Source organism: Pelodiscus sinensis, chromosome 5 (assembly GCF_049634645.1).
Source record: "Pelodiscus sinensis isolate JC-2024 chromosome 5, ASM4963464v1, whole genome shotgun sequence".
Lineage (NCBI taxonomy): Eukaryota > Metazoa > Chordata > Testudines > Trionychidae > Pelodiscus > Pelodiscus sinensis.
This window is the reverse complement of record NC_134715.1, coordinates 40,855,612-40,871,406: the sequence shown is the minus strand read 5'-3', so window position 1 is coordinate 40,871,406 and position 15,795 is coordinate 40,855,612. Positions and strand designations below refer to the sequence as shown.

The 15,795-nt window shown below is 48.3% G+C and overlaps 1 protein-coding gene across 1 annotated transcript in view; it reads left to right on the top strand.

Moving 5' to 3' along the window:
* LOC102462772 (cilia- and flagella-associated protein 337-like) overlaps nucleotides 1-11,076 on the top strand; it is a 74,621-nt gene extending 63,545 nt beyond the window's left edge. Inside the window, exons 27-30 of the mRNA XM_075929869.1 lie at nucleotides 297-385; nucleotides 1,925-2,088; nucleotides 3,472-3,566; nucleotides 6,749-11,076. Of these exons, the coding sequence (XP_075785984.1) occupies nucleotides 297-385; nucleotides 1,925-2,088; nucleotides 3,472-3,566; nucleotides 6,749-6,905 (505 nt within the window). The 3' untranslated portion in view covers nucleotides 6,906-11,076. The remainder of the gene's footprint in view (nucleotides 1-296; nucleotides 386-1,924; nucleotides 2,089-3,471; nucleotides 3,567-6,748) is intronic.
* Nucleotides 11,077-15,795: the final 4,719 nt, after the last annotated feature.

Genomic DNA, 15,795 nt, shown 5'->3' with positions numbered 1-15,795 from the left:
CCCTACCTCTGGTGTGATTTCTAAAGGGCATTAATGTATTGCCTTCTAACTGGTCCATGTAGACCCTGCTAATAGTGAACTAAAAGTTCTTTAGTGTGCTTTAAACACAGCACCTGTCTGAAACCGCATAATGTTAGTGTGCACTACCTGGAGCCTGCACCAGCAGGATCCACGTGGATTAGTTGCTGACACGGACTCACCCTCCTCCCCTGCCATGAAGCCTGCATTGCTGTATTGCACAGACAAGCCCTTAGTACGACAATGTCAATATCTCCTTTTTTCTTCCAATGGAGCAGTGTCACCCTGGTGAGTGAAAACCAGCTGCTTCTCACCTCATCCTTGGACTGCACAGTGAGGCTATGGAGCCTAGAAGGGGAATACATAGGTAAGTGAAGAATAAGATGGAAGAAGTTCACAATATGGTGGGTTGGTTGCTAATGAGGATCAAACCAGTTTCTTTGACCTAGAATCATTTACAGCATCAGGCCTGGCACTAGAAGGGTTCAGGGCCTGGGGCAACCTTCCCCGCTTTCCCTAGTCCTTGCCCCTGCCTACTTTCATTGCAGTCCTTCCCTGATCCCCTCTCCCCTAAGAAACAGGATCTGGGGTGTTACCACAGCATCTGGGGCAGGGTGGCATCAGGGGTTGCTCCCCCATCAGCACTCCCCACGGAGGCAGGAAGGAAAGCACCCTGGCTGGGAGATGGGTGGCTGAGTGGAACAGGCTGCTGGGTCATTCTGCTTCCTGTGGCTCCTGCCACCACAGTGAGTGCAGGGGATGGGCCTGACTCCTCCTGCTGCTCCACACCAAATCTCTGAGGTAATGCCTCACGCTGCCCTGGGCCAACATGGGGACCCATCCTGTCCATAGGCCGGTTGGGGTGGCTGCTATGGGACACCCCCAAAGTGCAGGACCTGGGAAAGCTGCCGAAAACCATCTTCTGGACAAGACAGTGCTGCACAGGATCATGTTTGTAGGAAAGCAACAAGAATCTTGCTTGAGGAGAGGAGTCAGAGCACCGCCCCTGTTCATTAAGTGGCTCGGCCTTTGCCCACTGAGGGCCAGTAGTCAGAAAAGCAGAGTGTTATGATATCTCCCTCCCTTTTCGCCTGTAAGGGTACGTCTAGACTACATGGCTCCGTTGACGGAACCATGTAGATTTGTTTGTTCGGCAAAAGGAAATGAAGCTGCGATTTAAATAATCGCAGCTTCATTTAAATTTAAATGGCTGCCCTGCTCTGCCCATCAGCTGTTTGTCGGCAGATCGCGCAGTCTGGACACTCCCCTGTCGACATGAAAGCCCTTTATCGACCTCCCCAGTAAACCTCATCCTATGAGGCATAACGGGGAGGTCAATAAAGGGCTTTCAGGTCGGCGCGGGAGCGTCCAGACTAGCGCGCTGAGCCAACAAACAGCTGATCAGCTGTTTGTCAGCTCAGCACAGCAGCCATTTAAATTTAAATGAAGCCGCGATTATTTAAATCGCGGCTTCATTTCCCTCTGCCGATCAGCCTAATCTACATGGCTCCATCGATGGAGCCATTTAGTTTAGACATACCGTAAGAGTTCTCAGAGTCAGATATGTAATTTGCCAGTGCTGCAACTTAAGACAGATTTTTAATGGCAAGTTGATTAACCGTTGGAACAAACTACCAAATTAGGTGATAGATTTACCATTGTTTGTCTTCAAATCAAAACTGGATCCCATTCTTGAAGATATACTTCAGTTAACACACGTGACAGGGTAAAAGAAGTGAAATTGGCTCTGTATTCTACAGGTCAGCCTGGATGATCTTATTGTCCCTCAAGGTCTCAAAATCAATGACATTTCTAGGAGGATAGCAATGATGGAAGCTGTACTGTAGATGATGAGTCAGGAGTCTTGACCATGTCCTCATCCCTTATTGTTTTTATATTCCGTTAGGTACATTTGGCCAAAAAGATCTATGGAACATCAAGGATAACACATCGTGGAAGCGAGGCTCTAATCTAGATGGCCACATTACTCCAACTATGCGTGCTAGGCAGGTGTCAGCAGTAAAAGCAAGCTGTGCCACAGGGAGGGAAGATAAGGAAAGCAGCACAGAGGTGGGAATGCTTTTAATAACAAAGTCAGTCAATATAAATACTTGGGGGAATGGGGAGAGAGAAATTCCATTTCTCTGAAGACTAATGCATACTACACAGGGGCTTATTATTCACAGGTTATGAATAACTGCACTAAAAGTGCAGCGCTAGGATTGGAAAGAGCTTCGTGACACACGTCAGTAAAGCAACTTAAACACAATGATCAGTAGAAAAGAGATCCCTCCTTAAATACTGGCTTTTTTCCCGCTCCTAGAACAGACTGTAAAAATGGTTGCATGGTACAGTAAACTTACGGTAATCCGGCACCTTTAGGACCCAGGGGGTGCCGGATTATCAGATATGCCGGACTATCACAAGGGGGGGGTTATGAGGGGTCTGGAGTAGGGTGGGAGGGGATGCCACCCCAGACCCCTCATAGCCCCCCCCTTACAATAGTCCGGCTCTGCCCCAGGCATCCCTGATTCAGCTGCTGCTGGTCAGTTTCAGCAGCAGCTGAATCGGGGATGCCTGCAATAGAGCAGCTGGGGTGCTGCTGGGTTAGTCGCTACAGCACCAACCCAGCAGGACCCCAGCTGCTCTGCCCCAGGGGTCCCAGATTCAGCCGCTGCTGAAACAGATCAGCGGCTGATTCCAGGAAGCACCTGCCCCGGGCTTCCTGGAATCAGCCGCTGATCTGTTTCAGCAGCGGCTGAATCGGGGACCCCTAGGGCAGAGCAGCTGGGGTCCTGCCGGGTTGGTCCTGCAGCGCCGTCCTTTGGCGCTGCGGGACCAACCCGGCAGCACTCTAGCTGCTCTGCCCCAAGGGTTCCCAAGAGCAGCTGGGGTGCTGCCGGGTTGGTCCCGCAGCCCCTCGGGGCAGTGCTAAGAGACCAACCCGGCAGCACCCCAGCTGCTCTGCTCCCGGCTTCCCCGATTCAGCTGCTGGTCAGTTTCAGCAGCAGCTGAATGTGGGAAGCCTGTCCGGCTGCCCCAGCACTTCCGGGTTCCTGATGGTGCCGGACCATCAGGAGTCCCGGAGCATTGGATGCCGGACTAATGGAGTTTTACTGTACTATGCATTTGTGTCACGCTGACTCACATCAAACTTGCTCATCTTGGTGGGGTAGGGATCAGTGATTTCCCTTCATAGCGATCAGGCCTGCAAACACAGGGTTTTTCCTTTTTCATTTGTCATTCTCTATTCTATAAAGGTTTAAGAAGTCCAAGTCCTCCACACAAGTGTCACCATGTGCAATGCCCATTAGCCTTCTGTGGATTTTGATCCAGAGTTTTTGCTATATATCTGCCACTTTCTGGATGAAAAATATATGCTCAAATTTGTATTAGCACTGGTACAGCTACAGTTACGGTCACAAGTGACTAAGTAATTTCGTTGTTGTTTAGCTTGACAGTCAGGTGGCTTCTCATTTGAGCCTGATAAAAGATGACGAAATTGCAGAAGAACTGACACAAAGGCAGACAGCAAAGTCAGAGCGCAGGTACACACCTTCATTGATTTCAGGGGCTTTTTAAAGGGCTCTAGAGCAGCGTTTCCCAAACTATGGGCCACAGCATGATACTGGGCCATGGGAAAAAAAAAATACCGGGCCTTAGCATGCCTGGTGATTGCGGGAGGGCCAGCCTTAGGCCGATTCGGGCCCCGCGCCCCTGAACCTGGAAGTGCCGGCGAGTTACAGAGCCAGGGGCCCTGCTCCACCGACATGTGGAGCTGGGTCTCCCCCCCGGCTCTGCCAGACGCGGATCCGCTGTGCCAGGCCCCCCGTGCGCCCCCGCCGTGCGCGGCTCCTCCTCACCGCCTGGTGCTGCCCATGTGCGGCGTTGCACATGGGCGGGGCGGATGCCCGAGCATGACGTGACGTCACGGCTCGGAATCTTAAAAGTCTTCAGAGGCACGTGACGGGGCCATGCTGGCTCTGGCGGCCTCCAGCCCCGCAATGTGGAAGGCAGAAGGTAGGGAAGGGGCTTGGGCGGCGGCGGCAGGGGCGGCGGGCGGGCTTGCGCGGAGGGGGAGGAGTGGAAGGTGAAGGGGCTTGGGAGGGGAAGGCACCAAGGGCCAGGAGAGAGAGACAAATGGCAGGGGGCCAAGTGCAGACAAGGAGGGAAAGGGCAGGAGGGGAGGTGTCAGTGGGAGGGGGGGGCAGGGTGATGCTGGGAGAGGAGAGGGGAAGGGCATTGGGGGCTGGAGGAGGAGGTGCTGGGAGAAGGCGTGAAAGAAGGGGTGGGGATGAGAGAAGTAGGGATGGAGCAAGTCATGTGTGAGGGCACAGAGGGGCAGGAGGGGATGGGGCAGAGAGTGCTGAGGGAGTGGGTATCGGAAAGAGAAGGCAAAGGGGGCAGGGGCAGTAAGGGAAGGGGGAGGCACCAGGAGGGTGCAGGGCTAAGGGAAGGTGCAGGTGCCAGGGGATTCTGGAGTGAGGAGGAGGGGAGAGCAGGCCACCAGAAGTAGCACTGGACGGGGGAATCGGGGCAGGCTGGGGAGATTGGGGGGCCGGTGGAAGCAGGGCTGCCGGGGGTGCGAGGTTGGGGGCAGGGAGCTGGCCCGGGAAGATGGGGGGGGGGAGAGGGGAAGAAGTGGCTGCTGGAAGGAGGGCTGGATGCGGGCAGAGGGGCTGGCCAAGGGAGATTGGGAGGAGAAGCGGGTGGGGGGGGGGGGCTGGCTGCCCAGGAGGGGTTTGGGGGAAGTGGGGCTGGCCAGAGGTGCAGCGGGGGCGGGGGGGGGGGGGGAGCAGGGAAGAGGAATGAATCAGCCTGCGGGGAGTGGGACTGACCTGGCCATATGTAGATCTTGGGACGCTGCCCCTGCTCCCCCCTCCCCCCGCAAAGCACAAAGCATGAGTTAGTCTGGCCCGGGGATTCTATTGTCCCCCCCCACACACACACACCCCTCGAGTAGTTGCGAACTGCCTGGCTGGTAGACACACTCACGCAGCCTGAGCACATTTACCAGCCAGGCAGTTCGAAACTACAAACGGATACATCTAGTAATAATACAACGTACCTAAGTTGTTATATGTCTGGTATTTTCTCAGTTTGTTTTTTATGTGTTTATATTTTTGGGTTGCAAAAAGCAGTATTGGAAAAAAGGGTTCCAACTAAAGTAAAAAGTTTGGGGAACCCTGGTCTAACCAGCTCTCTGTCTGTCTTACAGTCCATTTATCCAATCCATATTCCTTAACTTGCTGGCAAGAATATTGTGGGTGACCATAGCAAAAGCTTTGCTAAAGCTGGCACTGGGGGTTTTGGGAGGACCAGAAACACCTTATTTGAATATTCATCATTTGATTAATGAATATGCAAATATGTAATTGAACATTACCGGTCCTCCAGAAGTTCGTGAATGGATTTACTGGTCCCTGTGTCCAAAAGTTTGGGAACCCCTGCTCTAGAGGATGACTCCAAGGGTCTCACTAACTTGAAGTGTGTGTGGGGGTGGGGAAGAATAGTGGAGGGGGCATGATTGGTCTCTGTATTTAAATCATGATTGGTTAGCATTCTGCCATCTGAGAATTCCATCTTTACATCATCCATGGGGATGTGGGCAGTTACCCTGCTTTCCCCTCTTCTAACCATGCTTTTGGGTAGGGAAAATGCACTACATTTACAAAGCTACTAGTGGCATATTTGCTTGGGAAGCTTTCTGATCTTCTCATGGATCCTTTCATCCCCCTCGGCTCTTCCCTAAAGAGAACCTGTGTGTGTTTGATTTTTCCACTCTCTCTCCCCCCCTCCCCCACCCCTTGAATCTGCCCCAGTCTGAGTGTGAGAGATGGTGGTAGAACTTCCTTCCCAATGTGCAGAACCTGCTTTCTCTGCAGCGTTTTGAGCCCTTGGTGGCCCAGAAGGAGGAACTGAGTTTCTCAGAATACACACAAATGTTACTAGCAAACTGCCAGGGAAACCTAATGGGTGGGATTTGTAAAGAGGATTTAACCCAACTGTTATGACACCTAACTTCTAGGAGACGTGCTGCCAAGTGGAATCCATAGCGCCAGGCTCCCCACACAATGGATGGGCAGAGTTCGATTGGCAGGGCAGAGAGGGAGGGAAGAATCTGCAATGTTGGCTTTCTGAGCATGGAGGAGCCACTTAAGCTTACCAGTACAAAGTACAGGGAAGGATTGGCCCTTTGCCCCACCTCTAACTCTGCTTGCCTTAACAGCATGTCAGTCCATCTAGAAAAATGGAGGTGCAGTGCTCCCCATTTCATGCACAGTAGCCCACGGTAGCTGGAGCACTCATCCACAGTCGTTATTCGCTGTACACACTGCTCCGTTGCACTTACCTTGGGAATGCCTTCTGATGCATGGAAAACAAATTAACCAAAATCCTGGACCTCCGGTCTGTTCTCTTGTTGGTACCATAAGTAGAGTGGAGGCTGAGCCTCTTAATTCCATGGTATCAGATGCAACAAGCTTAGTGGAGTCAGAGGAAACACGTATCACAGTGCATGCTCTTGTAATGCAGTGTGGAGTGGAACTGCCAGGTTTGGTTTAGTTTGCGGAAACCGAGGCCACTTTTCATTGGGAACAAACCTGTTGGAAATCAAATTTGAGAGGAAAAATCCCCTCTTTTTAAAAAAGTGATACCTTAAAGTTTCCTTCCTTTTTAAAGGCATTTGCATAATCATCTGCATTTGTTTATATATCACCCTGTCTTTCAGAGCACTTCATTCTCAACTCAAATCCATTACACAAGAAACCAGAGTGCAACCGACTTACCATTCCCTCCAACTTTGTGAGTTAACCTATGTACCACCAGCCGCCTTCCATAAACGAAATCCAACAGAATGTGACGATCCAGACAATCTGACATTCTAACATGTCTTTTGGGAGTGTGTTTGAGGCAGATGCCACTCACCTCTCAGTATGGCAACGAACAAAAGGCAAGTTCTTCGCAAAGCATCATCTCGGTGTTTGATTTTTTTTTAAATGACAAATGTAACTATGGGAATTTTAGGCCTTTATGCAGTTAATTCAGTTCTTGTTACTCACCTGCTCTTGACTCCGAGTTGGTTTTAGTGAAGCAGCTGTGGCTTGCTTAGCATGCGACCTCGGCTTCTTGACCTTCCAGCACAGCTTTAGACCAGGCATTCTCAATCTTCATTGCATTGCCACCCTCTTCTGACAACAAAATTACTTCACAACCCTGGGAAGGGGGTCTCAAGCCTGACCCTCCCTCCCCCCTCCTCCCACTGTCCCAACACTCTGAGCAGGGCGCCAAAGCTAAAGGGCTTCAGTCCCAGGTAGGGGGCCTGCAATTGGAGCCCTGTCACCTCAGGCCCAGCAGTCTAAGCCAGCCCTCGTGACTCCCTTCCAAGGGGGTTTGAGAACTGCTGCTTTAGACACAAATAAGGCACAAACTAAGCTTTAGGCTTGGTGATGGTTCTGTAATATCTGACTAAAAGTAGGTGGCCACTTATTTTTAAACCTCTAGATCTGAGAGTTGCCTTTTAATACTAGTGAGCAGGTTTAAAACTAATAAAAGAAAGTTCTTCACACAGCGTGTAGTCAACCTGTGGAACTCCTTGCCAGAGGAGGCTGTGAAGGCTAGGACTATAACAGAGTTAAAAGAGAAGCTGGATAAATTCATGGAGGTTAGGTCCATAAAAGGCTATTAGCCAGGGGATAAAATGGTGTCCTTGGCCTCTGTTTGTCAGAGGCTGGAGAGGGATGGCAGGAGACAAATCGCTTGATCATTGTCTTCGGTCCACCCTCTCTGGGGCACCTGGTGCTGGCCACTGTCGGTAGACAGGATACTGGGCTAGATGGACCTTTGGTCTGACCCAGTACGGCCGTTCTTATGTTCTTATGAGATATTGTTGGCAGGGTTAAACACTCCTACTGGAGAGGTGGTGGCTCATCCTGCCTGAGATGACACAGGGAAGAATTTGGTCCAGGGACCATCATCAGAGGGGATTGTGCAGGGTCCTAGTTTATCATTTTTCCAGCATGAGGGGGCACCAGGAGAGACGGTGAAGTTGTTTGTGGCAGCAGCATTCCGACAGTGCCACAGCTCTTTGTTAAATGAGCAGTGCACTCAAATGCAGATCAGGTTCTAGTTGAGGGCTAACTAGTTAAAATCTCAAGACCCTAAAGTGGTGACCTTTCTGGGCGGAATATGCTAATGAAGTTCGGGCCTAAGGTCCTTGTGGAACCACACAGGTGCACCTGACTAGCCAAATACAAATAGGCACAACTGTGCTGTTTTTTTCCCCTTGGAAAAGGACTATAGCAGGGTTATCCATATCTGTGAGTAGAGGTGGCTTACTGCAACATGCTCTGCATCCCATCAAAGCTAATAAACTTCTAGCAGATGACGAAGCATTTACTTGTTTCTCAGAAATGTAGCTATGTGTGTGGTATTACCTACCAGTTTGTTAGAGCAGCAGTTGTGTAGTTCATTCTGCTTTTTAAAACACATGCTCTGAGTGTGGACATTCTTAAAATTATCTTTAAGATATGCGTTTGACTGAACCACCTATCCCTAAAGACAGTGTAAGGTACTCTCACAGTGTAAGGTGTGCTCATGAGGAGTGCTGTAATCTGACTTCTCTACAAAATGCCACTTGTTTTGCAGAGTACAGTGGCTTTTATGCCATTGCATATTGTAACTGCCCAAAACAAACTGACTGAGCTACCGGGAGGAGGGACTTTGTCTGCCCTGTTAGTGTGGAAAGAATATATAGAGCCCTGTGCCGATACCAGATTTTGCAACTGATCCACAATCAGCAAAAGACTCTCCATGGATCTGCAGAAGGGATGTTAAATTGTGGTTATCTGATACACACTATTAGCTAACTACACAATTAGTTGATAAGGAGCGCTCTATAGAGCCTCAGTGAAGGTGACTCCAGGAGCTGTCTCGAGCAGGGACTAAGTAGTCCTGGCTTGTGCGGACTCCAGGAGCCACCCCCTCTGCGGCTCTGCATTTTAAATGTAGTAAGAGCCTCTGGGATCTTACTACATTTAAATGCAGAGGGGCAGCTTCCGAGACCAGCACGAGCTGGTCCTGACTCATGCTCAGTCCAGCAGCCCATGTTTCATTGTTCAGCCTGGTCCACTGCAAACAGGGGCTGCATGGCGGCAGTTGCCCCTGGCCATGGAGGGGCCTAGCTCCCCGTTGGGACCCTCATGGACAGGGGCTGCGGCCAGAGCAGCCTTTGCCCTCAGTGAGCCTTGGCCCCTCTCCCCCCGCCTCAGAACTTTTAAGCCAGCTCCCCCCAGCACCAGCTCCTGTTTCCCTCCAAGACAGCAAGGGCGGGTGTGTGTGTGTGGGGGAGGGGGAGTAGTCAATACTTCAGTCAACTACTCGCTAACATCCCTAATTTGTAGGGCTCTAATAATAAAGCTTCTATCCTTGCAGTTGTTTTAACCTGGATGTCAAAGAAGCATTTTTCAGGCATTAGGAAAGTAGGATATGAATGGTTAAGCAGTAAGCATCAACCTGAATGAGTGATGCTTACTGGTCATGGTTAACTGGTGGGGACTGCTTCAACCCAGCTGCGGCAGGGCTGGGCTGTCTGCTTCCCCACCCACCCCCCATTTAATCAGTTAACTGGTTAAACTTAATGTTTATAACCAGTTAACTAAACAGGATTTTATATCCCTATAGCAAAGGTGGCAATTGCTTGGGAAAGGTGTCTCATGCAGAAGAGGCAGAGTGATAATCCAAGAATGATTCTTGTTCTAAATTTAGAGGTTGATGGGATTATGCAGCTAATACAACTTGTAACAAGAGGAAGTCTGGACTTAACTGTAGTGGGGGGCAGGGAGAGTGAAACACCTAGCAGCCAGCTTCTCCAGCTCCCTATAATGTGGAATATCTGTTCCAACAGCCACTTTCTCTAAGGTTGCACAATTTGTGGGATGCATTAAGGCCATGGTGGGATGTAATTATTTCTATAATGGAAGTTTGTTTTGCAGAATTAACCAATATTGTGCAAAATTCTTTAGACAAGAACTTTTAGTTTGTCATTTGAATGCTGGTATGGGGTTTAGTCCACATTTAACCTAAGCATGTTAAAGTTATGAAACGTGCAAGATAGAGCCTATGTGTTGTGATAAACTCTTTGTTCACTTCAGCTAACCTAGGCAATGTCCACAACCTAGTATTTCAGTATTAAATAACAGTGGGAGTTAGTCCGTGTGAGCATATTGAGAATCTACAGAGCAGTAGCCAGTGACCCTGCATGAAACTTTTGGAATTTGCTAACTTCTATAATTCTGGCAAGAACATTATTTGGTCTACAGCGAGGGCATCTGTGAATACGCTGAAAAAATAATCTGAAGTAGCTGAAAATGTGAATTTTAAGATGGATTAGTTAAACTATATTAAGCCACAATGTCTGCCTGCTAGGGTTTAAGGACAGCTGTGGACTAAAGTTGCATTAATCTGAATTAATTTTTCTAGAGTGTTCCCCAGGTAACAAGGCCAGCATTTTGGTTCCTGTAGCTGGCCTTCTCCTTAAGAGAGACCGACTCCAGTGGTCACCAACTGGTCGATCATGATTGACTGGTTGATCGCTCCAATCCAGCAGGCCATGGCATTCAGCCCACAGAGGCTGCGCTGTGCTCCAGCTGGGCTGGATCAGAGGGGCACTTGGCTCACTAGGGCTACCCCATGCTGCTCCCTGCAGGCTCTGTGCAGGGTCGGAGAGCCACCTTTCCTAGCATCCTGCTGTGCCTGGCATGGCTGAAGGCAACCCTGGGCTCTGCCTGCCCCAGCCCCAGAGCCTAGGTTAGCAGGCAAGGGGCTGGGCCAGGCAGGGAAGAGACTCTGCCCCCTTCCCCTCCTTGCCCCAGGGCTACTGTCCTGCCTGTGAGTGCTGGGGGCAAAGGAGGGGAAGGGGTAGGAATTGCACTGAACGGCATGGAGCAATGCAGGGGATCAGGCTGGGGTGAATCATGGGCCTGAGGGGAGGCTGGAGCAGAGGGAAGGGCTGGACGGGGGGAGGGGGAGGGAGATATACATTTTGTACTTTGCAGAAGCTGCACTTTCCTTTACTCCCCACTTTTTTTGCCTCCTTCCCCAACTAGCTATTTGGCTGCATTCTCACCCTCTTACTTCTTTCTGCCCCAAACCCTCCTGCCGCTAAACTCCCTTTCCGACCCTGCAGCCGCCCTCCTACCTAGATCCTGCCTCCGTATCCCTCTCGCTGGCAACCCTATCCCACACATTGAGCCCCTCACTTTCATTCGCACCTCAGAGCCTAAGGGGAGTCCACAAAATCCACTAACTCCAGCACCCCAGAAAAGTAAATCTGACCTATGGGAAGCCTTGAACCTCAGCCTTCACTGCCCCTTCCCTTTGGGGGCTGTAGTGCCAGAGGAATGAGGTGTCTCAGTTGAGGGGGGCCACATCAGTGAGGGTTGGGGGTTTGGGAGGGGTTTTTTGCTTCTCACTTGTGTGGTCCCCAACTGATTTTTCTGTGGGTCAGTGGCCCCCAACCCAAAAAAGATTCCCACCCAACCATTAAAACAAAAATTGAAACCTTTTGTCTTGGACGTAACAATATTTTACTTTATTTAAAATGGAATTTGATCAACTAACATGAAAAAAATAATCTGTTAAATGCTTAATCTATTTAATAATTTAAACTAAACCATTCTCCCCAGCTGCAGTGCTAGCAAAATGTAATTAACAGTGAAGGTTTCCATTAGCAACAGTTAGTCTGTGGAAGGGCTTGGAGAGGGTGGGGCCTCAAAGGGATGAGAGACATCCCAGCTTGCTCTGACATTTAAAAAGTGATCTTGGATGTAAAAAGGTTGGAGACCGCTTCTCACTCTTAGTTACTATCTTCTACTCCCTCTTCCAGACCAGGAAGCAACAAAAGAGTGGCAGGAAGTGCATAGCCTGGAATTCAGCTCTGTGTTGAACACCTGCCTGATGGCAACCAATGGGAAAAGCATGTGAGTGTGTCTCACACAGCCAAGTGTAAGAGTGCATGGCAAGGTGTATTTGAATAAAGGAATGGGGTGGGAGGCAGGGAAACAAGCACTTTATTATCATGCCCTAGAAAATCCAGAACCATACTGATCCACAGACTTCTGTATAAGTTCTTAAGATGACTGACTACAGGTCTGCTTAGGGCAGGGGTGGGCAGGCCCAGGGGCTGGATCTGGCCCAAGCATTTCTCTGGACCTCATCAGCTGATTAGCAGAGCCTGCTGGTGTTCACCTACCTCTCCACCCCCCCCCCCCCTCCCTGCTCTGTCCTGCAGCAGAGCTGCTCCCAGGATTTTTCTGCTAGTTCTGGGAGGAGTACTGAAGTCAGGTTGTTCCCTTGCCCCCGTACTCCATCGCTACAGCACAGGGGTTGTAGATGGCAACACAGTCACCAGAGCTGCTCCAATCTGAAGCATTTGACTCCGAGGATTCCAAAAGTGGGTAGGGAGGCAGACAACAGAACAGGATGAATTTCCCGTAGACAGAACATCGCTTCTCACAGAAATTTAGCCAGCTCCCATACTCTGTCAAAGTGTACACCTCTCAGACTTTCACTATAGCCCCGCCCCTGCAGGAGGTCTTGGAGCTGGCCCATAGTCACATATCAAAATTTGTGATGTTGGCTCCTGGCAAATTTTTGCTCACCCCTAGCTTACGAGCTATCCAGTTTTACCATCAGATTGCCACACTACAACCGCTTAGCTGAGCCACTGTTCAGTGTCACTATAGAGCAGGGGTGGGCAATAATTTTTAAAGGGGCAGTACTCCAAGATTTGGCAAATGGCCAACAGCTGCACTGCTGTGGAGGTGATGAGCAGTCAGGGATGGAGTTTGGGCCCATCGGGAGCAGGAGCTTGGAGCCCACAGTCCAGTAAGGGTTATGGGTGCAGGAGAGGATTTGGGCTGGGGGTAGGGGCTCTAGTAGGGAGCTGTGAAGAGTGCAGAAAGTTTGGGTGGTGACCTGAAGAAGGGGAATTGGGTGCAGGGTCAGAGAAGGGGGATGAGTGCAGAATAGAATTCTGGCCTGTGGGAATGGTGTAGGAGGGGAGGGGTGCAGGGTCCGGAAGTCATGATCTGGGAGAAGAGGGAAAAGGGACACAGATTGGGTGCTGTCCCGGGGCAGGTAGTCAGAGGGGAGGGGAAGTGCCAGAGGCAGGCTCCGTCTGGGAGGTGCTTACCTGCAGAAACCTGAGGCAGACTGCCTGCTGCAATCATGAGGAGGTAAAGCAGGGAGGGAGACGGTTTCCCACACTGCCTCTGCACCCAGCAAAAATCTCCGCTTCTTTTGGCCAAATACTGAGAATTTGCTTGGCAGTAGGAACAGCATAAGAAGTCTCCTTCCCCAGCCATCTAGCACAGAGAGCAGCTGGCTTTTTAAAGCATGGGTTGTTCTCTGCCAATGAGTCCTGGTGGCTTGATTGGGCCTGATCCAGCCCACGGGCAACCTCTTGCCTACCCCTGCTATGATAATTCCTTTAGCTAATAAGTATTCTACTCCATTTAAAACCCACAAAATAGTCTTCACAACTACTCATTTTGACACATTAAATACTGCAGCTAATTCTTTGAGTCCTAATAGGCCTACCTTCCTATTCAGATGCTTTTAATGTGCTTTTGACTGAACAAGGCATACTAACTGTGCAGCCTCCCAAGAAAGGCAGCAAACACATGATTTTTTAATGTGATCATTAAACAAATATAGCTTTAAGAAGTTACATGTGTAAGTCTAGTTCTCTGGCAACTGAAAGATAGGTAACTGAAAACAAGGGATTTTTATGCAAAACAAGTCCGGCCTACACTTCTCACCAAAAGCCCTTTATCTTTGGACCCCAATCCCTGGGATGGGAAAGCACAGGCTCTTGTTCCTCTTCTCCCTGGACAAATGGGGCTTCTGGTGGATTTATCCTCCTGCTGGGGTTTTAGCATTTTTTCAGAAGGGGATCATGGTGCAGTAGTTAATACAATGCATCAAAACATGGCTTCTATGAACTACTTACCCAGTCTTCATATTTGAATGGGATATTACTCCTTTATAAAAAACAGCTAGCTGGATCCAAGCACAACATGGTCTCCTAGATGTATATCATCACCATAATGATAGGTGATCAGTATCAATATAATGATAGTTTAATGCAGAAAGGATTTGCAATCAGACTTCTCTAAAGTGGTAATTTCATCTGTCTCCCCATTTCCTCTAAAATTACCTAAAATGGGGATAATGCACTATAAAGCAGAGAATTACCATTTCAAAAATACTACACAAAAGCCACATGAAGCATAAAGTATTACCATCAGTTAAGGGACATCAGCTTATCAGTTTATGAGGTTTCTTACATGAATTGCTGCTAATGTTTGAGGAATTTCATTTTTTTTTTAAACTGGTCAATTGCAGTGACAGCCTAAAGTGCTGTAAAATAAATAAAGCTCTCATCTGTTATACGTAGTTTGCATAAGAGGCGAGGAGTCCTGTGGCACCTTATAGACTATAACTGAAGTGTTGGAGCATAAGCTTTCATGGGCAAAGACCCACTTAGTCAGATGCATGTAGTGGAAATTTCCAGAGCATGTTTGCATGTTACTTTTATCAAAGAATCTTGTGTTTTGGTCTTAGTCGACTTGACACATTAGAATTCTCGTTTTACCACAGCAATGCTTACGACAGTCACAGTAGGATATCCCACTCCTCCTCAAGTTCTAAATAAAGTACCAGTTACCTTGCCACTGGTTTTCTATAGAAGTCATTTGTGCTCAAGGGCGCATCTACATAGCAGGACTAAATTCGAAATAATTATGCAACTGACATAGCTCAATTGCATAGCTTATTTCAAAATAGCTTAGAGTTTTGGTGCTGTCTACACAGCACTTATTTCTTCCTCCAACTATCCTTACTCCTCAAAATGAGGGTTACAGGAGTAGGAGTAAGAAGTCCTCCAACTTCACAGTATTTCAACCTTACACACTGCCAACTGTGTAGACAGACTATATTATTTCAAAATAATGCTAGTTATTTCAAAATGTTGCTGTGTAGATGCAGCACAAGAGTACTACCTCTGAAATCACTGAAGTCATATTTTAGTATGATTGGAGGGCAATATATAGTAGAAAATACAGCTCTATTGAGTCACTTTTGATCTAAATACAGTATCTTACTCTGTTGTACAGGGTAGCTCCTTAAAATGGCTTGTATTTTTTCCCAGCACTTTTGAAAAAAAAAATCTCATCTGCATGTAGCCACCATAAATGCTACTCTTCTATATTTTAAACTGCACAAAATCTGAATTTTTTTAGCCTCTTGGATGTATTAACACTGTTAAACTGAATTCTTCAACAGTCCTGGGAATGGCTATTACCATTATACAAGGGAGGAAAAAAACTTGAACAGAGCTTGAGTTAGTTGCAGCAGGGTTCACTATAAAAGACAAGTCTCAACTGGACATGATTATGGTTTAAGTAGCAGGTTTATATATATTTATTATAAATTATACATAACCTCAATTTGAGTTGCCATTCAAAAATAAATTGAAGTATTTGTCAATTTGCACATGATCTATCACTATTATAAAGATGTAATTTACATACATAGTAAACATTTTCCACACTTTAACACTGCTGTGAGTCTATTCAAGTTTCACGCATTCCCTCCTGCCCTCTAAAGATACGTTTAGACTAAAAATGACAAATATGCAACATCCAATAACCATTACCTTATCATGAACCAGTTAACTACAACTTTCAGCACTTTTAATATGGGTGAGTCATTGCA